The sequence below is a fragment of the Pogoniulus pusillus genome, unplaced genomic scaffold (genome assembly GCF_015220805.1).
Source record: "Pogoniulus pusillus isolate bPogPus1 unplaced genomic scaffold, bPogPus1.pri scaffold_64_arrow_ctg1, whole genome shotgun sequence".
Taxonomy (NCBI): Eukaryota; Metazoa; Chordata; class Aves; order Piciformes; family Lybiidae; genus Pogoniulus; species Pogoniulus pusillus.
Genome location: NW_026974714.1, coordinates 839348 through 855123, shown reverse-complemented (window position 1 = coordinate 855123; position 15776 = coordinate 839348). Strand labels below are relative to the sequence as shown.

Genomic DNA, 15776 nt, shown 5'->3' with positions numbered 1-15776 from the left:
CAGCTCCAAGAGAGCTCCAGGCAGGACAACCTCACTCAGCCATGGCCAGAAGCATCCTAACATCCCCCCCAGACCACCCCAGCAGCCCCCACGGGAGGCTGGCATCAGCAGGAGGCTCTCTGAGGGTGCTCAGGCGCTGGCAGAGGTTGTCCAGAGAGGTTCTCCTCATGCCTGGAGGTGCTGCAGGCCAGACTGGATGGGACCTTGAGCACCCTGGGCCAGGGGGAGGTGTCCCTGCCCGTGGTGGGGAGGCAGGAGGGGGAAAGGCAACCCTGGAACTGCTCCAGCCAAGCTTTGAGTTCCTTCACCCTCTGCTCAGCCCCCACCTGCAGCACTGCCTCCAGCTCTGGGCCCCCCCAGCAGCACAAGGACCTGGAGCTGGTGCTGCAGAGGCTCCAGAGGAGGCCAGCAGGAGCAGCAGAGGCTGCAGAAGCTCCCCTGTGGGGCCAGGCTGGCAGAGTTGGGGCTGCTGAGGCTGCAGAGCAGAAGGCTGCAGGCAGAGCTTGGAGCAGGCTGGCAGGAGCTGAAGGGCTGCAGGAGAGCTGGGGAGGGAGTGGGGAGAAGGGCTGGGGGGGGCCAATGGCTTGGAGCTGGGAGAGAGTGGAGAGGAGGCAGAAGTTGTTGGGAGTGAGGCTGGGCAGAGGCTGGCACAGGAGCAGGAGAGGGCCAATGGCTTGGAGCTGGGAGAGAGGAGAGGAGGCAGAAGTTGCTGGGAGTGAGGCTGGGCAGAGGCTGGCACAGGCTGCCCAGGGAGGCTGTGGCTGCCCCTCCCTGGCACCATCCCAGGCCAGGCTGGGTGATGCCCTGAGCAGCCTGTGCTGGTGGAGCTGTTGCTGGGCATGGCAGGGGCTGGAGCTGGCTCAGCTCTGAGCTCCCTCCCAGCCCCTTCCATGATTCATTCCCTGCACTCCAAGCCCTGGCAGCAATCCCAGCCCCAGCTGCTGCCTGTGGAAGGGACAATCCCCACAGGAAGGTCCTGAGGTGCCCCAGGACCCTTCCAGCTCTCCCAGCTGGGCTCCAGGTCCCCTGGCAGCTCCCCAGACCCCCCTCCTGTGCTCCCACTCAGACCCTGGGGTGCAGAGTCCTCTTGTGGGGGGATCTGGAGGTGTGCAGCAGCTCAGACACCTCGAGGGGCATTTTCTCTCCCCTCTCCTCCCCTGGAGTTGTGCCAGGAGAGGCTCAGGTTGGCCACAGGGAGAGAAATCCTCACTGCAGGAGTGGTCAGGGTCTGGCTCAGGCTGCCCAGGGTGGAGTCCCCATCCCTGGAGGTGTTCCAGAAACCTGGGGCTGGGCAGTGGGGAGGGCAGAGGTGGGGGCAGGGTTGGGCAGCTGAGTGGCAGGAGGGCAGTGAGGAGCTGCAGCAGAGGCAGAGAAGGGAGTGGAGGTGGGGAAGGGTCTGGAGGAGAGGCTGGGGAGGAGCAGGTGAGGGAGCTGGGGGGGGTGAGGCTGGAGGAGAGGAGGCTGAGGGCAGAGCTTGTGGGGCTGTGGCAGGGCCTGAGAGGAGGCTGGAGCCAGGGGGGGGTTGGGCTGTGCTGCCAAGGGCCAAGAGGAGATGGCCTCAAGGTGCCCCAGGGCAGGTGGAGCTTGGCCCTGAGCAACAATTCCTGCCCTGGGAGGGTTCTGCAGGCCTGGCCCAGGCTGCCCAGGGAGCTGCTGGGGCAGTGCCCATGCCTGGGGGGGCTCCAGAGCCCTGTGCCCATGACACGGTGCCCATGGTGGGGCTGGGCTGGTGCTGCCCTGGATGATCCTGGGAGGCCTTTCCCAATCCAAACCATTCTCTGCCTCCCTCCTGAATTCCTCCCCCCCAGCTCCCCCTGCCCAACTCTTGCCCCTGGAGCAGTCCCTGGCATGCAGCACAGCAAAGGGCTGGGGGGGGTGGAGCTGCCTGGAGGGCAGCTGGCAGGGAGCAGCAGGCAGAAGGTACTCACTAGGATGCCCAGTACCAGGCAGAGTGGCTCTGGATGTAGCCCTTGACTGGCTCACTGCAAGACAGAAGGTGGCAGCTGCTGAGCAGGGCAGGAGGAGCAGCTCAGGCACTTCACAGCCTGCAGCTGCATTGCCCCTGCCCACAGACCTGCCCTGGCACCACCTGGGGCAGGGGAAACCAACCCCACAGCTGCACCTGCCCAGCTGGCAGGAAACCCAACCCTGCTGGCATCACTTCCCCCAGCTGGGCCTGCCCAGGGCATGCTCCCTGCCCTCTGGTGCCCACCAAGAGGCAGCAGGAGCCAGCAGCGTGGCCTGGTGCCCAGGAGGGGCTCCTGGGGGGCATTCAGTGTGCCCAGCAAACAGGCACCCAGAGGGGCAAGGCCACCCCTGGGCACTCTGCTCCCTGCTCTGGCCAGGTTCTGGTGCCAGTGCTGGGCTGCCAGAGAGCAGTGATGGTCCCAGGGGGCATCTGCAGTGGTAGGAAGGACCCCCCCAGGCCCCACTGCCCACAGCCACCAGCTCAGCCCATGCCAGGCCACCTCCACCTGCAGCTGCCTCAGGCCAGCAGCTGCTGAGGGGCAGAAGTGGCACTGAAAGGCACCAAAGCCTCAGCTGCAGGCAGGGGGCAGAGGCTCAAGGCCACTGCACTGCAGCCCCCCCTGGGCACTGCCCCCTGGCCAGGCTCTGCCCCCACTGCTGCCAGCAGTGCCCCAGAGTGGTGCTGAGCAACACTTGCAGGGTGCAGGGCAAGAGGCTGGGGCCAGGCTCTGCTGAGTGGTGCCCAGGACCTGGTTCCAGCAGCAGGAGGCTGCTGCCAGCCCAGGGAGGAGCTGGAGGGAGGGGAGCAGCTGCAGGCAGCAGCAGCTGGCACTGCTGGGGCACAGCAGAGTGCCCAGGAGCCAGCAACCTGCCCGGGTGGGCAGAAGATTGGTTCCAGTTCTGGTTCCTCTTCCAATTCCAGTTCCTCTTCCAGTTCCAGTTCTGGTTCCAGTTCTGGTTCCAGTTCCAGTTCTGGTTCCAGTTCTGGTTCCAGTTCCAGTTCTGGTTCCAGTTCTGGTTCCAATTCTGGTTCCAGTTCCAGTTCCAGTTCCAGTTCTGGTTCCAGTTCCAGTTCTGGTTCCAGTTCTGGTCCCAGTTCCAGTTCTGGTTCCAATTCTGGTTCCAGTTCCAGTTCCAGTTCCAGTTCCAGTTCCAGTTCTGGTTCCAGTTCCAGTTCTGGTTCCAGTTCTGGTCCCAGTTCCAGTTCTGGTTCCAGTTCTGGTCCCAGTTCCAGTTCCTGTTCCTGTTCCTGTTCCAGTTCTGGTTCCAGTTCCTGTTCCAGTTCCAGTTCTGGTTCCAGTTCTGGTCCCAGTTCCAGTTCCTGTTCCTGTTCCTGTTCCAGTTCTGGTTCCAGTTCCAGTTCTGGTTCCAGTTCCAGTTCTGGTTCTGGTTCCAGTTCTGGTTCTGGTTCCAGTTGTGGTTCCAGTTCCAGTTCTGGTTCCAATTCTCCTCTCAGAGAGCAGGGGGAGAGCCCGCAGGGGACCTCACAGGTGCAGTGCAGGGTGGGAGGGCAGGGCACAGAGAGGGGCACAGGGAGGGGCACAGGGAGGGGCACAGAGAGGGCACAGAGAGGGGCACAGGGAGGGCACAGAGTGGGGCACAGGGAGGGGCACAGGCAGGGCACAGGGAGGGGCACAGGCAGGGGCACAGAGAGGGGCACAGGCAGGGCACAGAGAGGAGCACAGAGAGGGGCACAGGCAGGGCACAGAGAGGGGCACAGAGAGTGGCACAGAGAGGGGCACAGAGAGGGGCACAGAGAGGGCACAGAGAGGGGCACAGGGAGGGGCACAGGGAGGGCACAGAGTGGGGCACAGGGAGGGGCACAGGGGGGGGCACAGGCAGGGCACAGAGAGGGGCACAGGGAGGGCACAGAGTGGGGCACAGGGAGGGGCACAGGCAGGGCACAGAGAGGGGCACAGGGAGGGCACAGAGAGGGGCACAGGCAGGGCACAGAGAGGAGCACAGAGAGTGGCACAGAGAGGGGCACAGGCAGGGCACAGAGAGGAGCACAGAGAGGGGCACAGGCAGGGCACAGAGAGGGGCACAGAGAGTGGCACAGAGAGGGGCACAGAGAGGGGCACAGAGAGGGGCACAGGCAGGGCACAGAGAGGGGCACAGAGAGGGGCACAGGGAGGGGCACAGAGAGGGGCACAGGGAGGGCACAGAGTGGGCACAGCCCCCCCGACTGCTGCCAGGAGCCCTACCAGAAGGTGAAGAACGCCACAATGCCGGCGGTGAGCAGGAGCTGGACCCCCAGGATGGCATAAACCTGCCGAGAGAGGCAGCCCCGGGCTGAGCCAGCCGAGACCCCTGCCCGGCCCCTGCGGGAGGGCTCCCGGCTGGCATCCCGCCCTGGCACGCAGCCTCCCCCCCCTGCCCCTCACCTTCCTGATGAAGACCCTGCGCAGGTTGCTGTCGTCCCAGCCGAAGGTCGTCAGCATCTCCTCCGCGCCCCCTGCGCCGCCGCCGCCGGGGCTGGAGCCTGCAGCGCGCCCGGGGGGGGCTCAGCCGCAGCGCTCCGCAGAGGGCATCGCCTGCGGCCGCAACCGGGGGGCACTGCCCGCGGACAGCGGCGGCCGTGCCAGGGGCACCTCCTGCCTGGCAGGGACAGCGCCGGGGGGAGGGAATGGTGCTGGGAGTGGAGGGAATTGTGCTGGGAGTGGAGGGAATTGTGCCAGGGGAGCAGAGAATTGTGCCAGGGGAGCAGGGAATTGTGCTGGGAGAGGAGGGAATTCTGCTGGGAGAGGAGGGAATTGTGCCAGGGGAGCAGGGAATTGTGCCAGGGGAGCAGGGAATTGTGTTGGGAATGGAGGGAATTGTGCTGGGAGAGGAGGGAACTGTGCCAGGGGAGCAGGGAATTGTGCTGGGAGTGGAGGGAATTGTGCTGGGAGCAGGGAATTGTGCCAGGGGAGCAGGGAATTCTGCTGGGAGTGGAGGGAATTGTGCTGGGAGAGGAGGGAATTGTGCCAGGGGAGCAGGGAATTCTGCTGGGAATGGAGGGAATTCTGCTGGGACAGGAGGGAATTGTGCCAGGGGAGCAGGGAATTGTGCTGGGAGTGGAGGGAATTCTGCTGGGAGAGCAGGGAATTGTGATGGGAGTGTAAGGAATTGTGCTGGGAGAGGAGGGAATTGTGTTGGGAGTGGAGGGAATTGTACTGGGAGAGGAGGGAATTGTGCCAGGGGAGCAGGGAATTCTGCTGGGAATGGAAGGAATTCTGCTGGGAGAGGAGGGAATTGTGCCAGGAGAGGAGGGAATTCTGCTGGGAGAGGAGGGAATTGTGCTGAGAGTGGAGGGAATTGTGCTGGGAGAGGAGGGAACTGTGCCAGGGGAGCAGGGAACTGTGCCAGGGGAGGAGGGAATTGTTCTGGGAATGTGAGGAATTCTGCCCAGCACCTCCAGGGCTGCTCTCTCTGCCTGGCACAGCTCTGGAGGCTTCTCTGCCCCAGCGGCACTCAGGTGCCTGCAGGATGCCCTCCCCCTGCTGCCGCTGCCCTCTCACCGCCCTGGCAGGGCAGGCAGCATCCAGGGCCGTGCCCCCAGCGCCTCGGTGCCAGGCAGGGCAGGCAGCACCCAGGGCCGTGCCCCCAGCGCCTCGGTGCCAGGCAGGGCAGGCAGCACCCAGGGCTGTGCCCCCAGCGCCTCGGTGCCAGGCAGGGCAGGCAGCACCCAGGGCCGTGCCCCCAGCGCCTCTGTGCCAGGCAGGGCAGGCAGCACCCAGGGCTGTGCCCCCAGCGCCTCGGTGCCAGGCAGGGCAGGCAGCACCCAGGGCCGTGCCCCCAGCGCCTCGGTGCCAGGCAGGGCAGGCAGCATCCAGGGCTGTGCCCCCAGCGCCTCGGTGCCAGGCAGGGCAGGCAGCATCCAGGGCTGTGCCCCCAGCACCTCGGTGCCAGGCAGGGCAGGCAGCACCCAGGGCCGTGCCCCCAGCACCTCGGTGCCAGGCAGGGCAGCCAAGCGGCAAAGGAGGCAGCTCTGTGCCCCAGGGCGACGGAAGAGGCTTCCCTGCTGCCTGCTGCCAGCCACAGCACCTCCCCCCGAGGGCACCTCTCAGCCAGCAGCACAACATCTCCTGAGCCCATGGGCACAGAGCCCAGCCCAGAGCCACCCTCGGTGCCCTCCTGCCACCCGCAGCCTGCAAGGAGGCTGGAGCCAGGGGGGGTTGGGCTGTGCTGCCAAGGGCCAAGAGGAGATGGCCTCAAGGTGCCCCAGGTGGAGCTTGGCCCTGAGCAACAATTCCTGCCCTGGGAGGGTTCTGCAGGCCTGGCCCAGGCTGCCCAGGGAGCTGCTGGGGCAGTGCCCATGCCAGGGGGGGCTCCAGAGTCCTGCAGCTGTGGTGCTGAGGGCAGGCTCAGTGGTGCTGGCTCAGCAGCAGGGCTGGGGGCAGTGCCTGGGCTGGAGGCTCTCCAGGGGCTCTGCCAGCCCCAGCAGCTCCATGGCTCTGTGGCTGCCTTGGGTGCCCTCAGCACTCCTCAGCCTCCCCATGGCCAGGAGAGCCTCAGCTGGCAGCGCAGGGCAGAAGGTGCCAGTGCTGCCTGCAGCTCCTCCTGGCAGCCCAGCAGCAGCTCCAGGCTGTCCCTGGCCCAGGAAGCCTCCCTGAGCTGTGGGCCCCACACCCCCATGGCTCCACAGCCTCTTCCCCCTCTCCTTTGCCTGCAGGGTGCCAGTCCCAGGGGCTGAAGCACCTCCCAGGCTGATGTCACCACCAGAGCCCCATGGACCCCCCCGGGTCTTGCTGCTGCCACCATGAGCTGGGCTGGGGTAAGGACCTCCAAGAGGGAGAGGGAGAGGAAGAAGGAGAGGGAGAGGGAGAGGGAGAGGGAGAGGAGGAGGAGGAGGAGGAGGAGGAGGAGGAGGAGGAGGAGGAGGAGGAGGAGGAGGAGGAGGAGGAGGAGGGGGAGAGGGAGGAGAGGGAGAAGGAGAAGGAGAGGGAGAAGGAGAAGGAGAAGGAGAGGGAGAAGGAGAAGGAGAAGGAGAAGGAGAAGGAGAAGGAGAAGGAGAAGGAGAGGGAGAGGGAGAAGGAGAGGGAGAGGGAGGAGGAGGAGGAGGAGGAGGAGGAGGAGGAGGAGAAGAAGGAGAAGGAGAAGGAGAAGGAGAAGGAGAAGGAGAAGGAGAAGGAGAAGGAGAAGGAGAAGGAGAAGGAGAAGGAGAAGGAGAAGGAGAAGGAGAAGGAGGAGGAGAAGGAGAAGGAGGGGGAAGGGGCCTGGGGGCACACAGCCTGCTCAGGTACTGGCACAGTTCCACCTTCAGCTCCAGGCTGTGTCTGAGCCTCCTGGCTCTGAGCCCAGCTCAAGCCCCCAGACCCCTCTGCCACCTCTGCAGCAGCTCAGCAGCTCCTTTGCCAGCTGGCAGCTGGGGGGCTGCAGCCCCCAGAGCCAGGGGCACTGTGCCAAGGCTGTGCCCAGCACGGGGAGGTGGCAGGGCACTGGCAGAGAGGATTTGCTCCTGCCCTGGTACTGGGAGGCAGAGCAAGGGCAGGGCACTGGAGCCGAGTCCCAGCACTGGCAGGCAGCAGCTTGGCAGACAGAGCCCTGCAGGGCTGCCAGGGCTGAGCTCTGCCATGGCCCAGCCTGGGCACCACGTCCCTGGCTGCTCTCTTCTCGCCAAGCTCTGCCCCTCCCCCCCCTGCAAGGGGCTGGCAGCCGCGGGAGGACTTACTGGGGTCGACGTAAGCCCAGCTGGGGTGAAGTGGGACCGATGGGGGGGGGGAGTAAGCAGCAGACTTCATCCCTCCCCCTCCTCCTCCTCCTCCTCCTCCTGCCGTGGCCTCCTCGTAGGAGGGAGGAGCTGGAGGGACGTTGGCATCCTCCTTCCTGTGCCCCTGCCCCTCGGAGCTGGCAGCTTTGCTGCTCACAGAGAGCTGCAGAGAGAGAGAGAGAGGAGGAAGGTTGGGCTGAGCCCAGCAGGGCATGGGCACGGGGCTGGGGGTGCCTCTAGTGGGTGGGCACCCCCCCATCCCCCACCCAGCTCCTGTGGGGCTGGCAGTGCCACCACTGGATGGGCACCACCCAGCTCCTGGGGTCCTGAAGGTTCCATCACTGGATGGGCATCTCCTGGGATGCTGGCAGTGGCACCACTGAATGAGCACCCCCCAGCTCCTGGGCCCTGGCAGTGGCACCACTGAATGGGCACCCCCCAGCTCCTGGGCCCTGGCAGTGGCACCACTGGATGGGCACCCCCCAGCTCCTGGGCCCTGGCAGTGGCACCACTGAATGGGCACCCCCCAGCTCCTGGGCCCTGGCAGTGGCACCACTGAATGAGCACCCCCAGCTCCTAGGCCCTGGCAGTGGCACCACTGGATGGGCACCACCCAGCTCCTGGGGTCCTGAAGGTGCTATCACTGGATGGGCATCTCCTGGGCCCTGGCAGTGGCACCACTGAATGGGCACCCTCCAGTTCTTGAGGCCTGGCAGTGCCACCATTGGATGGGCACTCCCCAGCTCCTGGGGTCCTGGAGGTGCCATCGCTGGATGGGCATCTCCTGGGATGCTGGCAGTGGCACCACTGGATGGGCACCCCCCAGGGCCTGGCCCCTGGCAGTGCCCCCATCCCTGCAGCCCCAAGGAGGCCCAGCAGAGGTTGCTGGGCAAACCCTCAGCTCATCCCGTGCCAACCCCACAGGGCTCCTGCCCTGGGTGCCCTCCAATCTGCCCCCCCCCCCCCCACCCCCCCCCCCCCAGGCTCCGGTGCCACTCTAGGGAGCATCCAAACCTCCTCTGCTTCCCAACCTGCCCCTGGCACCGCTGCCCCTCCCAGAGCAGGGCACCCTGAGCCCCTCTGCCCGCCCCAGCCTGGGCAGCTCCTCCTGCCCCCAGGGACTCTTCTCTGGTGCCCTCTCCCCTCCCCCCGAGCCCTGCCCGAGGCTCAGCCTGGCTGCCCTCTGCAACCTGATCCCGCAGCTGAGTGCCACAGGGTGCCAGGGCCTGTGCCAGCCTGTGCCAGCCGAGAGGCCACCTGAGAGCCTCTGCCTGGGAACCTGATCCATGGAACTTTCCTGCCCTTTGGCACCCCGGGGGGGGTCAATTCCAAGCCTGGCATCCTGCCCTTGCTGCCAGCAGAGCTGCCAGCTTGGGCACAGGGACCACAGGATCACAGGATCACAGGATCAGAGGGATCAGAGGATCACAGGGACCACAGGATCAGAGGATCAGAGGATCACAGGGATCAGAGGATCACAGGGATAACATCCCCAGGGATCACAGGGACCACAGGATCACAGGATCACAGGATCAGAGGGATCAGAGGATCACAGGGACCACAGGATCAGAGGATCAGAGGGATCAGAGGATCAGAGGATCACAGGGATAACATCCCCAGGGATCACAGGGACCACAGGATCACAGGATCACAGGGCTAATGTCCACATGGATAATGGGATCACAGGATCACAAGGTCACAGAAATCACAGGATCCCAGGGACCACAGGATGACAGGGCAAACATCCCCAGGGATCACAGGGATAACAGGGACCACAGGATCATAGGGCTAACACACCCATGGATCCCAGGATCCCAGGATCACAGGGATAATGAGATCACAGGGATAACATCCCCAGGGATCACAGGGACCACAGGATCACAGGGATAACAGGATCACAGGGATAACATGCCCCTGGATCCCAGGGACCACAGGATCACAGGGATAACATCCTCAAGGATCACAGGGAACACAGGATGACAGGGCTAACATCCCCAGGGATCACAGGGGTCACAGGGATAACAGGGATAACATTCCCAGGGATCCCAGGGACCACAGGATCCCAGGGATCACATGGATCACAGGGATAATAGGGATCACAGGAATAACAGGGATAACAGGGATAACATCCCCAGGGATCCCAGGGACCACAGGATCCCAGGGAGAACATCCCCAGGGATCACATGGATCACAGGATCACAGGCTTATGGGATCACAGGGATCCCAGGATCCCAGGGCTAAGATCCCCATGGATCCCAGGCTGACATCCCCATGGATCCCAGGGCTGCAAGGCTGGAACCAGCGGCCCAGGGGGAAGCAGCAGGCAGCAGAGAGCTGCCAGAGGCTCTGCAGGGGGCAGGGAGCCCAGGGGCAGAGCCAGGCTGCCAGGCTGGCATCTGCCCCCCCAGCCGCAGCAGGAGAGCTCTGCCAGCTCCCCTGCCAGCTCCTCTGCCAGCTCCCCTGCCACCTCCTCTGCCACCTCCCCTGCCAGCTCCTCTGCCAGCTCCCCTGCCAGCTCCTCTGCCACCTCCTCTGCCAGCTCCCCTGCCAGCTCCCCTGCCAGCTCCCCTGCCAGCTCCTCTGCCACCTCCTCTGCCACCTCCCCTGCCACCTCCTCTGCCACCTCCCCTGCTAGCTCCTCTGCCTCCTCCCCTGCCAGCTCCTCTGCCAGCTCCCCTGCCACCTCCTCTGCCACCTCCCCTGCTAGCTCCTCTGCCAGCTCCTCTGCCAGCTCCCCTGCCAGCTCCTCTGCCAGCTCCTCTGCCAGCTCCTCTGCCAGCTCCCCTGCCACCTCCCCTGCCAGCTCCTTTGCCAGCTCCTCTGCCAGCTGGCAGGGCCTGGGCCCTCGGGACAGAGCCCTCAGGTGCCCAATGCCCTGCAGGATCCTGCCCAGAGAGCCGCAGGAGGGCTGGGAGCTGCCCACGGCCAGGCAGGCACCGGCAGCGTCGCCATGGCAACTCTGGCACTGAGCTGGCAAAGGAGCTGCCAAAGGAGCTGCCTGCCCGCCTGGCACTGGGCACCCCCAAACCCACAGCTGCCTGCCTCCCTGGCACAGGGGACCCCCAAACCCACAGCTGCCTGCCCGCCTGGCACTGGGCACCCCCAAACCCACAGCTGCCTGCCCGCCTGGCACTGGGCACCCCCAAACCCACAGCTGCCTGCTCGCCTGGCACTGGGCACCCCCAAACCCACAGCTGCCTGCCCCCCTGGCACTGGGCACCCCCAAACCCACAGCTGCCTGCCCCCCTGGCACTGGGCACCCCCAAACCCACAGCTGCTTGCCTCCCTGGCACTGGGGACCCCCAAACCCAGAGCTGCCTGCCCCCCTGGCACAGAGGAACCCCAAACCCAGAGCACAGTGGAACCCCCAAACACTCTTTGGTCTCAGAGCATTGTGGACCCCCAAATCTAACACTCTTTGGCCTCAGAGCACAGGGGAACCCCAAACCCCAGCACTGCTCAGTCGCAGAGCACTGAAGGTGCCCAGACCCAGAGCTGCCTGGGCCGGGAAGGAGCTGCTCAGGGCAAATGCCAACTGCTGTGGGCATGGATAGGGAAGCACAAACCCCCTCCCCCACCCCCCAGCTCTCTGCCACCCAGGATGGGAGGGGGAAGTATTCAGGGGGCCAAGAGCAGCGCTGAGCCCCTAGGAAAAGCAGCCCCCAGCCCTTCATCATCATCATCTTCCTCCTCCTCCTCTTCCATTCCCCATCGCCTAGAGCGGGGCCGTGGGTGGGTACCAGCGCCCGGGCACGGCAGCTGGCATCTGCCCTTCAGCTGCCTTCCTGCTGCCCATTGCCCCCCTCCAAAGCTGCCACCACTCCAAGAGCGAGGTGGGGACCCCTCCCCAGCCCCCAACCCCCCCACCCCGAGCCCCCCAACCTACCTTCCCCTGGGTCATTGCTCCTCGGAAGGCTGCTGCCGGCTCCTGGCAGCGGCAGGGACGGGGCCGTAGCTGGGCACCGACCTCCTGCCCAGGGCCCCTCGGAGCCCTCCCTTAGGGATGCTTTCGGGGGGGGGGTTGCAGGCTCCGAGCCTCCGCCGCAGCCTCCGCTGCTGCCTTCGGCTTCCAGCAACGTCCACGGAGCAGCTGCGCCGCAGGGAGGACCCCGAACGTACCAAGGCAGGAGAGCGGCACGGGGGGGGGCGAGGAGCGGAGCCGCGGGCAGGGGAGCGCCGGCAGGGAGGCGGGGAAGGATGTTGGGATACTGGGAAGGATGTTGGGCAGGATGCAGGGATACAGGGAAGGATGTTGGGCAGGATGCAGGGATACTGGGAAGGATGTTGGGATACTGGGAAGGATGTTGGGCAGGATGCAGGGATACAGGGAAGGATGTTGGGATACTGGGAAGGATGTTGGGCAGGATGCAGGGATACTGAGAAGGATGCAGGGATACTGGGAAGGATGTTGGGATACTGGGAAGGATGTTGGGCAGGATGCAGGGATACTGAGAAGGATGCAGGGATACTGGGAAGGATGTTGGGCAGGATGCAGGGATACAGGGAAGGATGCAGGGACACTGGGAAGGATGTTGGGATACTGGGAAGGATGCAGGGGTACTGGGAAGGATGTTGGGACACTGGAAAGGATGCAGAGACACAGGGAAGGATGCAGGGGTACTGGGAAGGATGCAGGGATACAGGGAAGGATGTTGGGATACTGGGAAGGATGCAGGGCACTGGGAAGGATGCAGGGGTACTGGAAAGGATGTTGGGACACTGGGAAGGATGTTAGGATGCAGGGAGACTGGGAAGGATGCTGGGACACTGGAAAGGATGTTGGGCAGGATGCAGGGGTACTGGAAAGGATGTTGGGATACTGGGAAGGATGTTGGGCAGGGTGCAGGGATACAGGGAAGGATGTTGGGATACTGGGAAGGATGTTGGGATACTGGGAAGGATGTTAGACAGGATGCAGGGATACAGGGAAGGATGCAGGGATACTGGGAAGGATGTTGGGACACTGGGAAGGATGTTGGGATACTGGGAAGGATGTTGGGCAGGATGCAGGGATACAGGGAAGGATGCAGGGATACTGGGAAGGATGTTGGGATACTGGGAAGGATGTTAGACAGGATGCAGGGATACAGGGAAGGATGCAGGGATACTGGGAAGGATGTTGGGACACTGGGAAGGATGTTGGGCAGGATGCAGGGATACTGAGAAGGATGCAGGGATACAGGGAAGGATGTTGGGACACTGGGAAGGATGCAGGGCACTGGGAAGGATGTTGGGACACTGGAAAGGATGCAGGGATACTGGGTAAGATTCTGGGATACTGGGAATGATGCAGGGATACTGGGAAGGATGCAGGGAAACTGGGCAAGAACCTGGGATACTGGGAATAATGCAGAGACACTGGGAAGGATACAGGGAGACTGGGAAGGATGTCGGGCAGGATGCAGGGATAGTGGGAAGGATGTTGGGACACTGGGAAGGATGCAGAGACACTGGGAAGGATGCAGGGGTACTGGGAAGGATGTTGGGATACTGGGAAGGATGCAGAGACATGGGGAAGGATGCTGGCAGGATGCAGGGAGACTGGGAAGGATGTTGGGATACTGGGAAGGATGCAGGGAGACTGGGAAGGATGTTGGGACACTGGGAAGGATGCAGGGGTACTGGGAAGGATGTTGGGATAGTGGGAAGGATGCAGGGAGACTGGGCAAGAATCTGGGATACTGGGAAGGATGCAGAGACACTGGGAAGGATATTGGGCAGGATGCAGGGATAGTGGGAAGGGTGTTGAGACACTGGGCAAGATTCTGGGATGCTGGGAATGATGCTGGGACAGTGGGAAGGCTGCAGAGACATGGGGAAGGATGTTGGGCAGGATGCATGGATACTGGGAAGGATGCTGGGATACTGGGAAGGATGCAGGGATACTGGTAAGGATGTTGGGACACTGGGAAGGCTGCAGGGACACTGGGAAGGATGTTGGGACACAGGGAAGGATGCAGGGATGCTAAGGATTCTGGAATACTGTGAAGGATGCAGGACAATGAGAGGGATGCAGGACACTTGGAGGGATGCAGAGCACTGGGAGGGATGCAGGGCACTGGGAAGGATGCTGGGCACTGGGAGGGATGCAGGACACTGGGAAGGATGCAGGACACTGGGAGGGATGCAGGACACTGGGAGGGATGCAGGACACAGGGAAGGATGTAGGGCACTGGGAGGGATGCTGGGCACTGGGAGGGATGCAGGGCACTGGGAGGGATGCAGAGCACTGGGAGGGATGCAGGGCACTGGGAGGGATGCAGGACAATGAGAGGGATGCAGGGCACTGGGAGGGATGCTGGGCACTGGGAGGGATGCAGGGCACTGGGAAGGATGCTGGGCACTGGGAGGGATGCAGGGCACTGGGAGGGATGCAGGGCACTGGGAGGGATGCAGGGCACTGGGAAGGATGCTGGGCACTGGGAGGGATGCAGGGCACTGGGAGGGATGCAGGGCACTGGGAGGGATGCAGGGCACTGGGAAGGATGCTGGGCACTGGGAGGGATGCAGGGCACTGGGAGGGATGCAGGGCACTGGGAGGGATGCTGGGCACTGGGAAGGATGCAGGACACTGGGAGGGATGCTGGGCACTGGGAGGGATGCAGGGACATGGCCCTGGGCGGGCAGCAGGAGGGTCCCACACCATGGGCATGGGAAGCAGCACTCCAGAGGGGCTGAGGGAGGCTTTGCTGCAGCATCTCTCAGGTGCTTCAGCTCAGAGCCAGCAGGGCCCAGCAGCTCCCAGGGCTGCAGACTGCCCTGGGGCAGGGGGAGAGGCTCTGGGCAGCAGCAGGGACACCCCCCCCCCCCCAGCCCTGGGTCCCCTCCTGAACCCTTCCAGGCTCTGCATGGAGCGGGATAAAGAGGCCAGGGCCAGCTGATGACCCCCACAGGCATTATCCTCTCTGGATCAATGCAGCCCCCACCTGAGGGGCACGAGGAGGGCTTGGAGGGGGTGCCAGGGGAGCCAGCACCCAGATATGGTCCTGCCAACACAGAGCACCAGCAGGCAGGGGTCCCAGAGCCCCAGCACCATGCAGCTCCCAGCACCAAAGCAGTGTTGGTGACTCAAGGCCGTGTCTGAGTCCAGCTCCCAGCCCAGAGCATGCCAAGGGAATGAGGTTTGGACTCCCATGGCAGGGTCTGGGTGTTGGCATCAGCCTGGAATTGTGCCAGGGCAGGTTCAGGTTGGCCACAAGGAGCAGTTTGTGTCCTGAAAGAGTGGTTAGGACTGGCCCAGGCAGGAGCAGGAATGGGATTGTGCCCCTGGAATGGGCACTGGGGAGGGCACAGCTGCAATGCTGGGGGCAGGGTTGGGCAGCTGAGTGCCAGGAGGGCATTGAGGAGCTGCAGCAGAGGCAGAGAAGGGCAACAGAGAGGCAGAAAAGGGCCATGAGGAGAAACTTCTGCCCTGGAAGGATTCTCAGGCTGCCCAGGGAGGTGCTGGTGGAGTCCCCACCCCTGGGGGGGGGTTCCAAGCCCTGCAGCTGTGGTGCTGAGGGCAGGGCTCAGCCCCAGCCTGGGCAGAGTTAGAGCCTGCTTGGCCTGGCTGACCTCAAAGGTCTTCTCCTGCCCAACCCATTCCATGGCTCCAGATCAGGCAGCAGCACTCAGGAGCAGCTCCAGGAGCCCCCAAAGCTGCTGAGCTCTGTCCCAGGAAGGGTTCTGCAGGCCTGGCCCAGGCAATGGAGCTGGGGAAGGGTCTGGAGGAGAGGCTGGGGAGGAGCAGGTGAGGGAGCTGGGGGGGGTGAGGCTGGAGGAGAGGAGGCTGAGGGCAGAGCTTGTGGGGCTGTGGCAGGGCCTGAGAGGAGGCTGGAGCCAGGGGGGGGTTGGGCTGTGCTGCCAAGGGCCAAGAGGAGATGGCCTCAAGGTGCCCCAGGGCAGGTGGAGCTTGGCCCTGAGCAACAATTCCTGCCCTGGGAGGGTTCTGCAGGCCTGGCCCAGGCTGCCCAGGGAGCTGCTGGGGCAGTGCCCATGCCTGGGGGGGCTCCAGAGCCCTGTGCCCATGGGTTGGTACCCAGGGTGGGGCTGGGTTGCTGCTTGGCCTGGGTGACCTTGGAGGCCTTTTGCAAGCCAAACAGTTCTGCACCTTCCCAGAGCAGCTTCCCCCAGCTGC

General features: G+C 64.2%; 2 protein-coding genes across 2 annotated transcripts in view; one reads left to right on the top strand and one right to left on the bottom strand.

Annotated features, from left to right (window-relative positions):
• FAIM2 (Fas apoptotic inhibitory molecule 2) overlaps positions 1–11782 on the bottom strand; it is a 31316-nt gene extending 19534 nt beyond the window's left edge. The window contains exons 1-5 of the mRNA XM_064141711.1: positions 11547–11782; positions 7622–7823; positions 4353–4450; positions 4173–4237; positions 1929–1982 (exon numbers count right to left, since the gene is read on the bottom strand). Coding sequence (XP_063997781.1) covers positions 1929–1982; positions 4173–4237; positions 4353–4450; positions 7622–7823; positions 11547–11561 — 434 coding nt within the window. The 5' untranslated portion in view covers positions 11562–11782. The remainder of the gene's footprint in view (positions 1–1928; positions 1983–4172; positions 4238–4352; positions 4451–7621; positions 7824–11546) is intronic.
• On the top strand, positions 2188–3392 carry LOC135174446 (sericin-1-like; the record flags this gene model as incomplete). Its single annotated transcript, XM_064141716.1, has 2 exons — positions 2188–2244; positions 2853–3392. Coding segments are annotated over exons 1-2 (597 nt in total), but the record flags the coding sequence as incomplete, so codon positions are not given.
• Positions 11783–15776: the final 3994 nt, after the last annotated feature.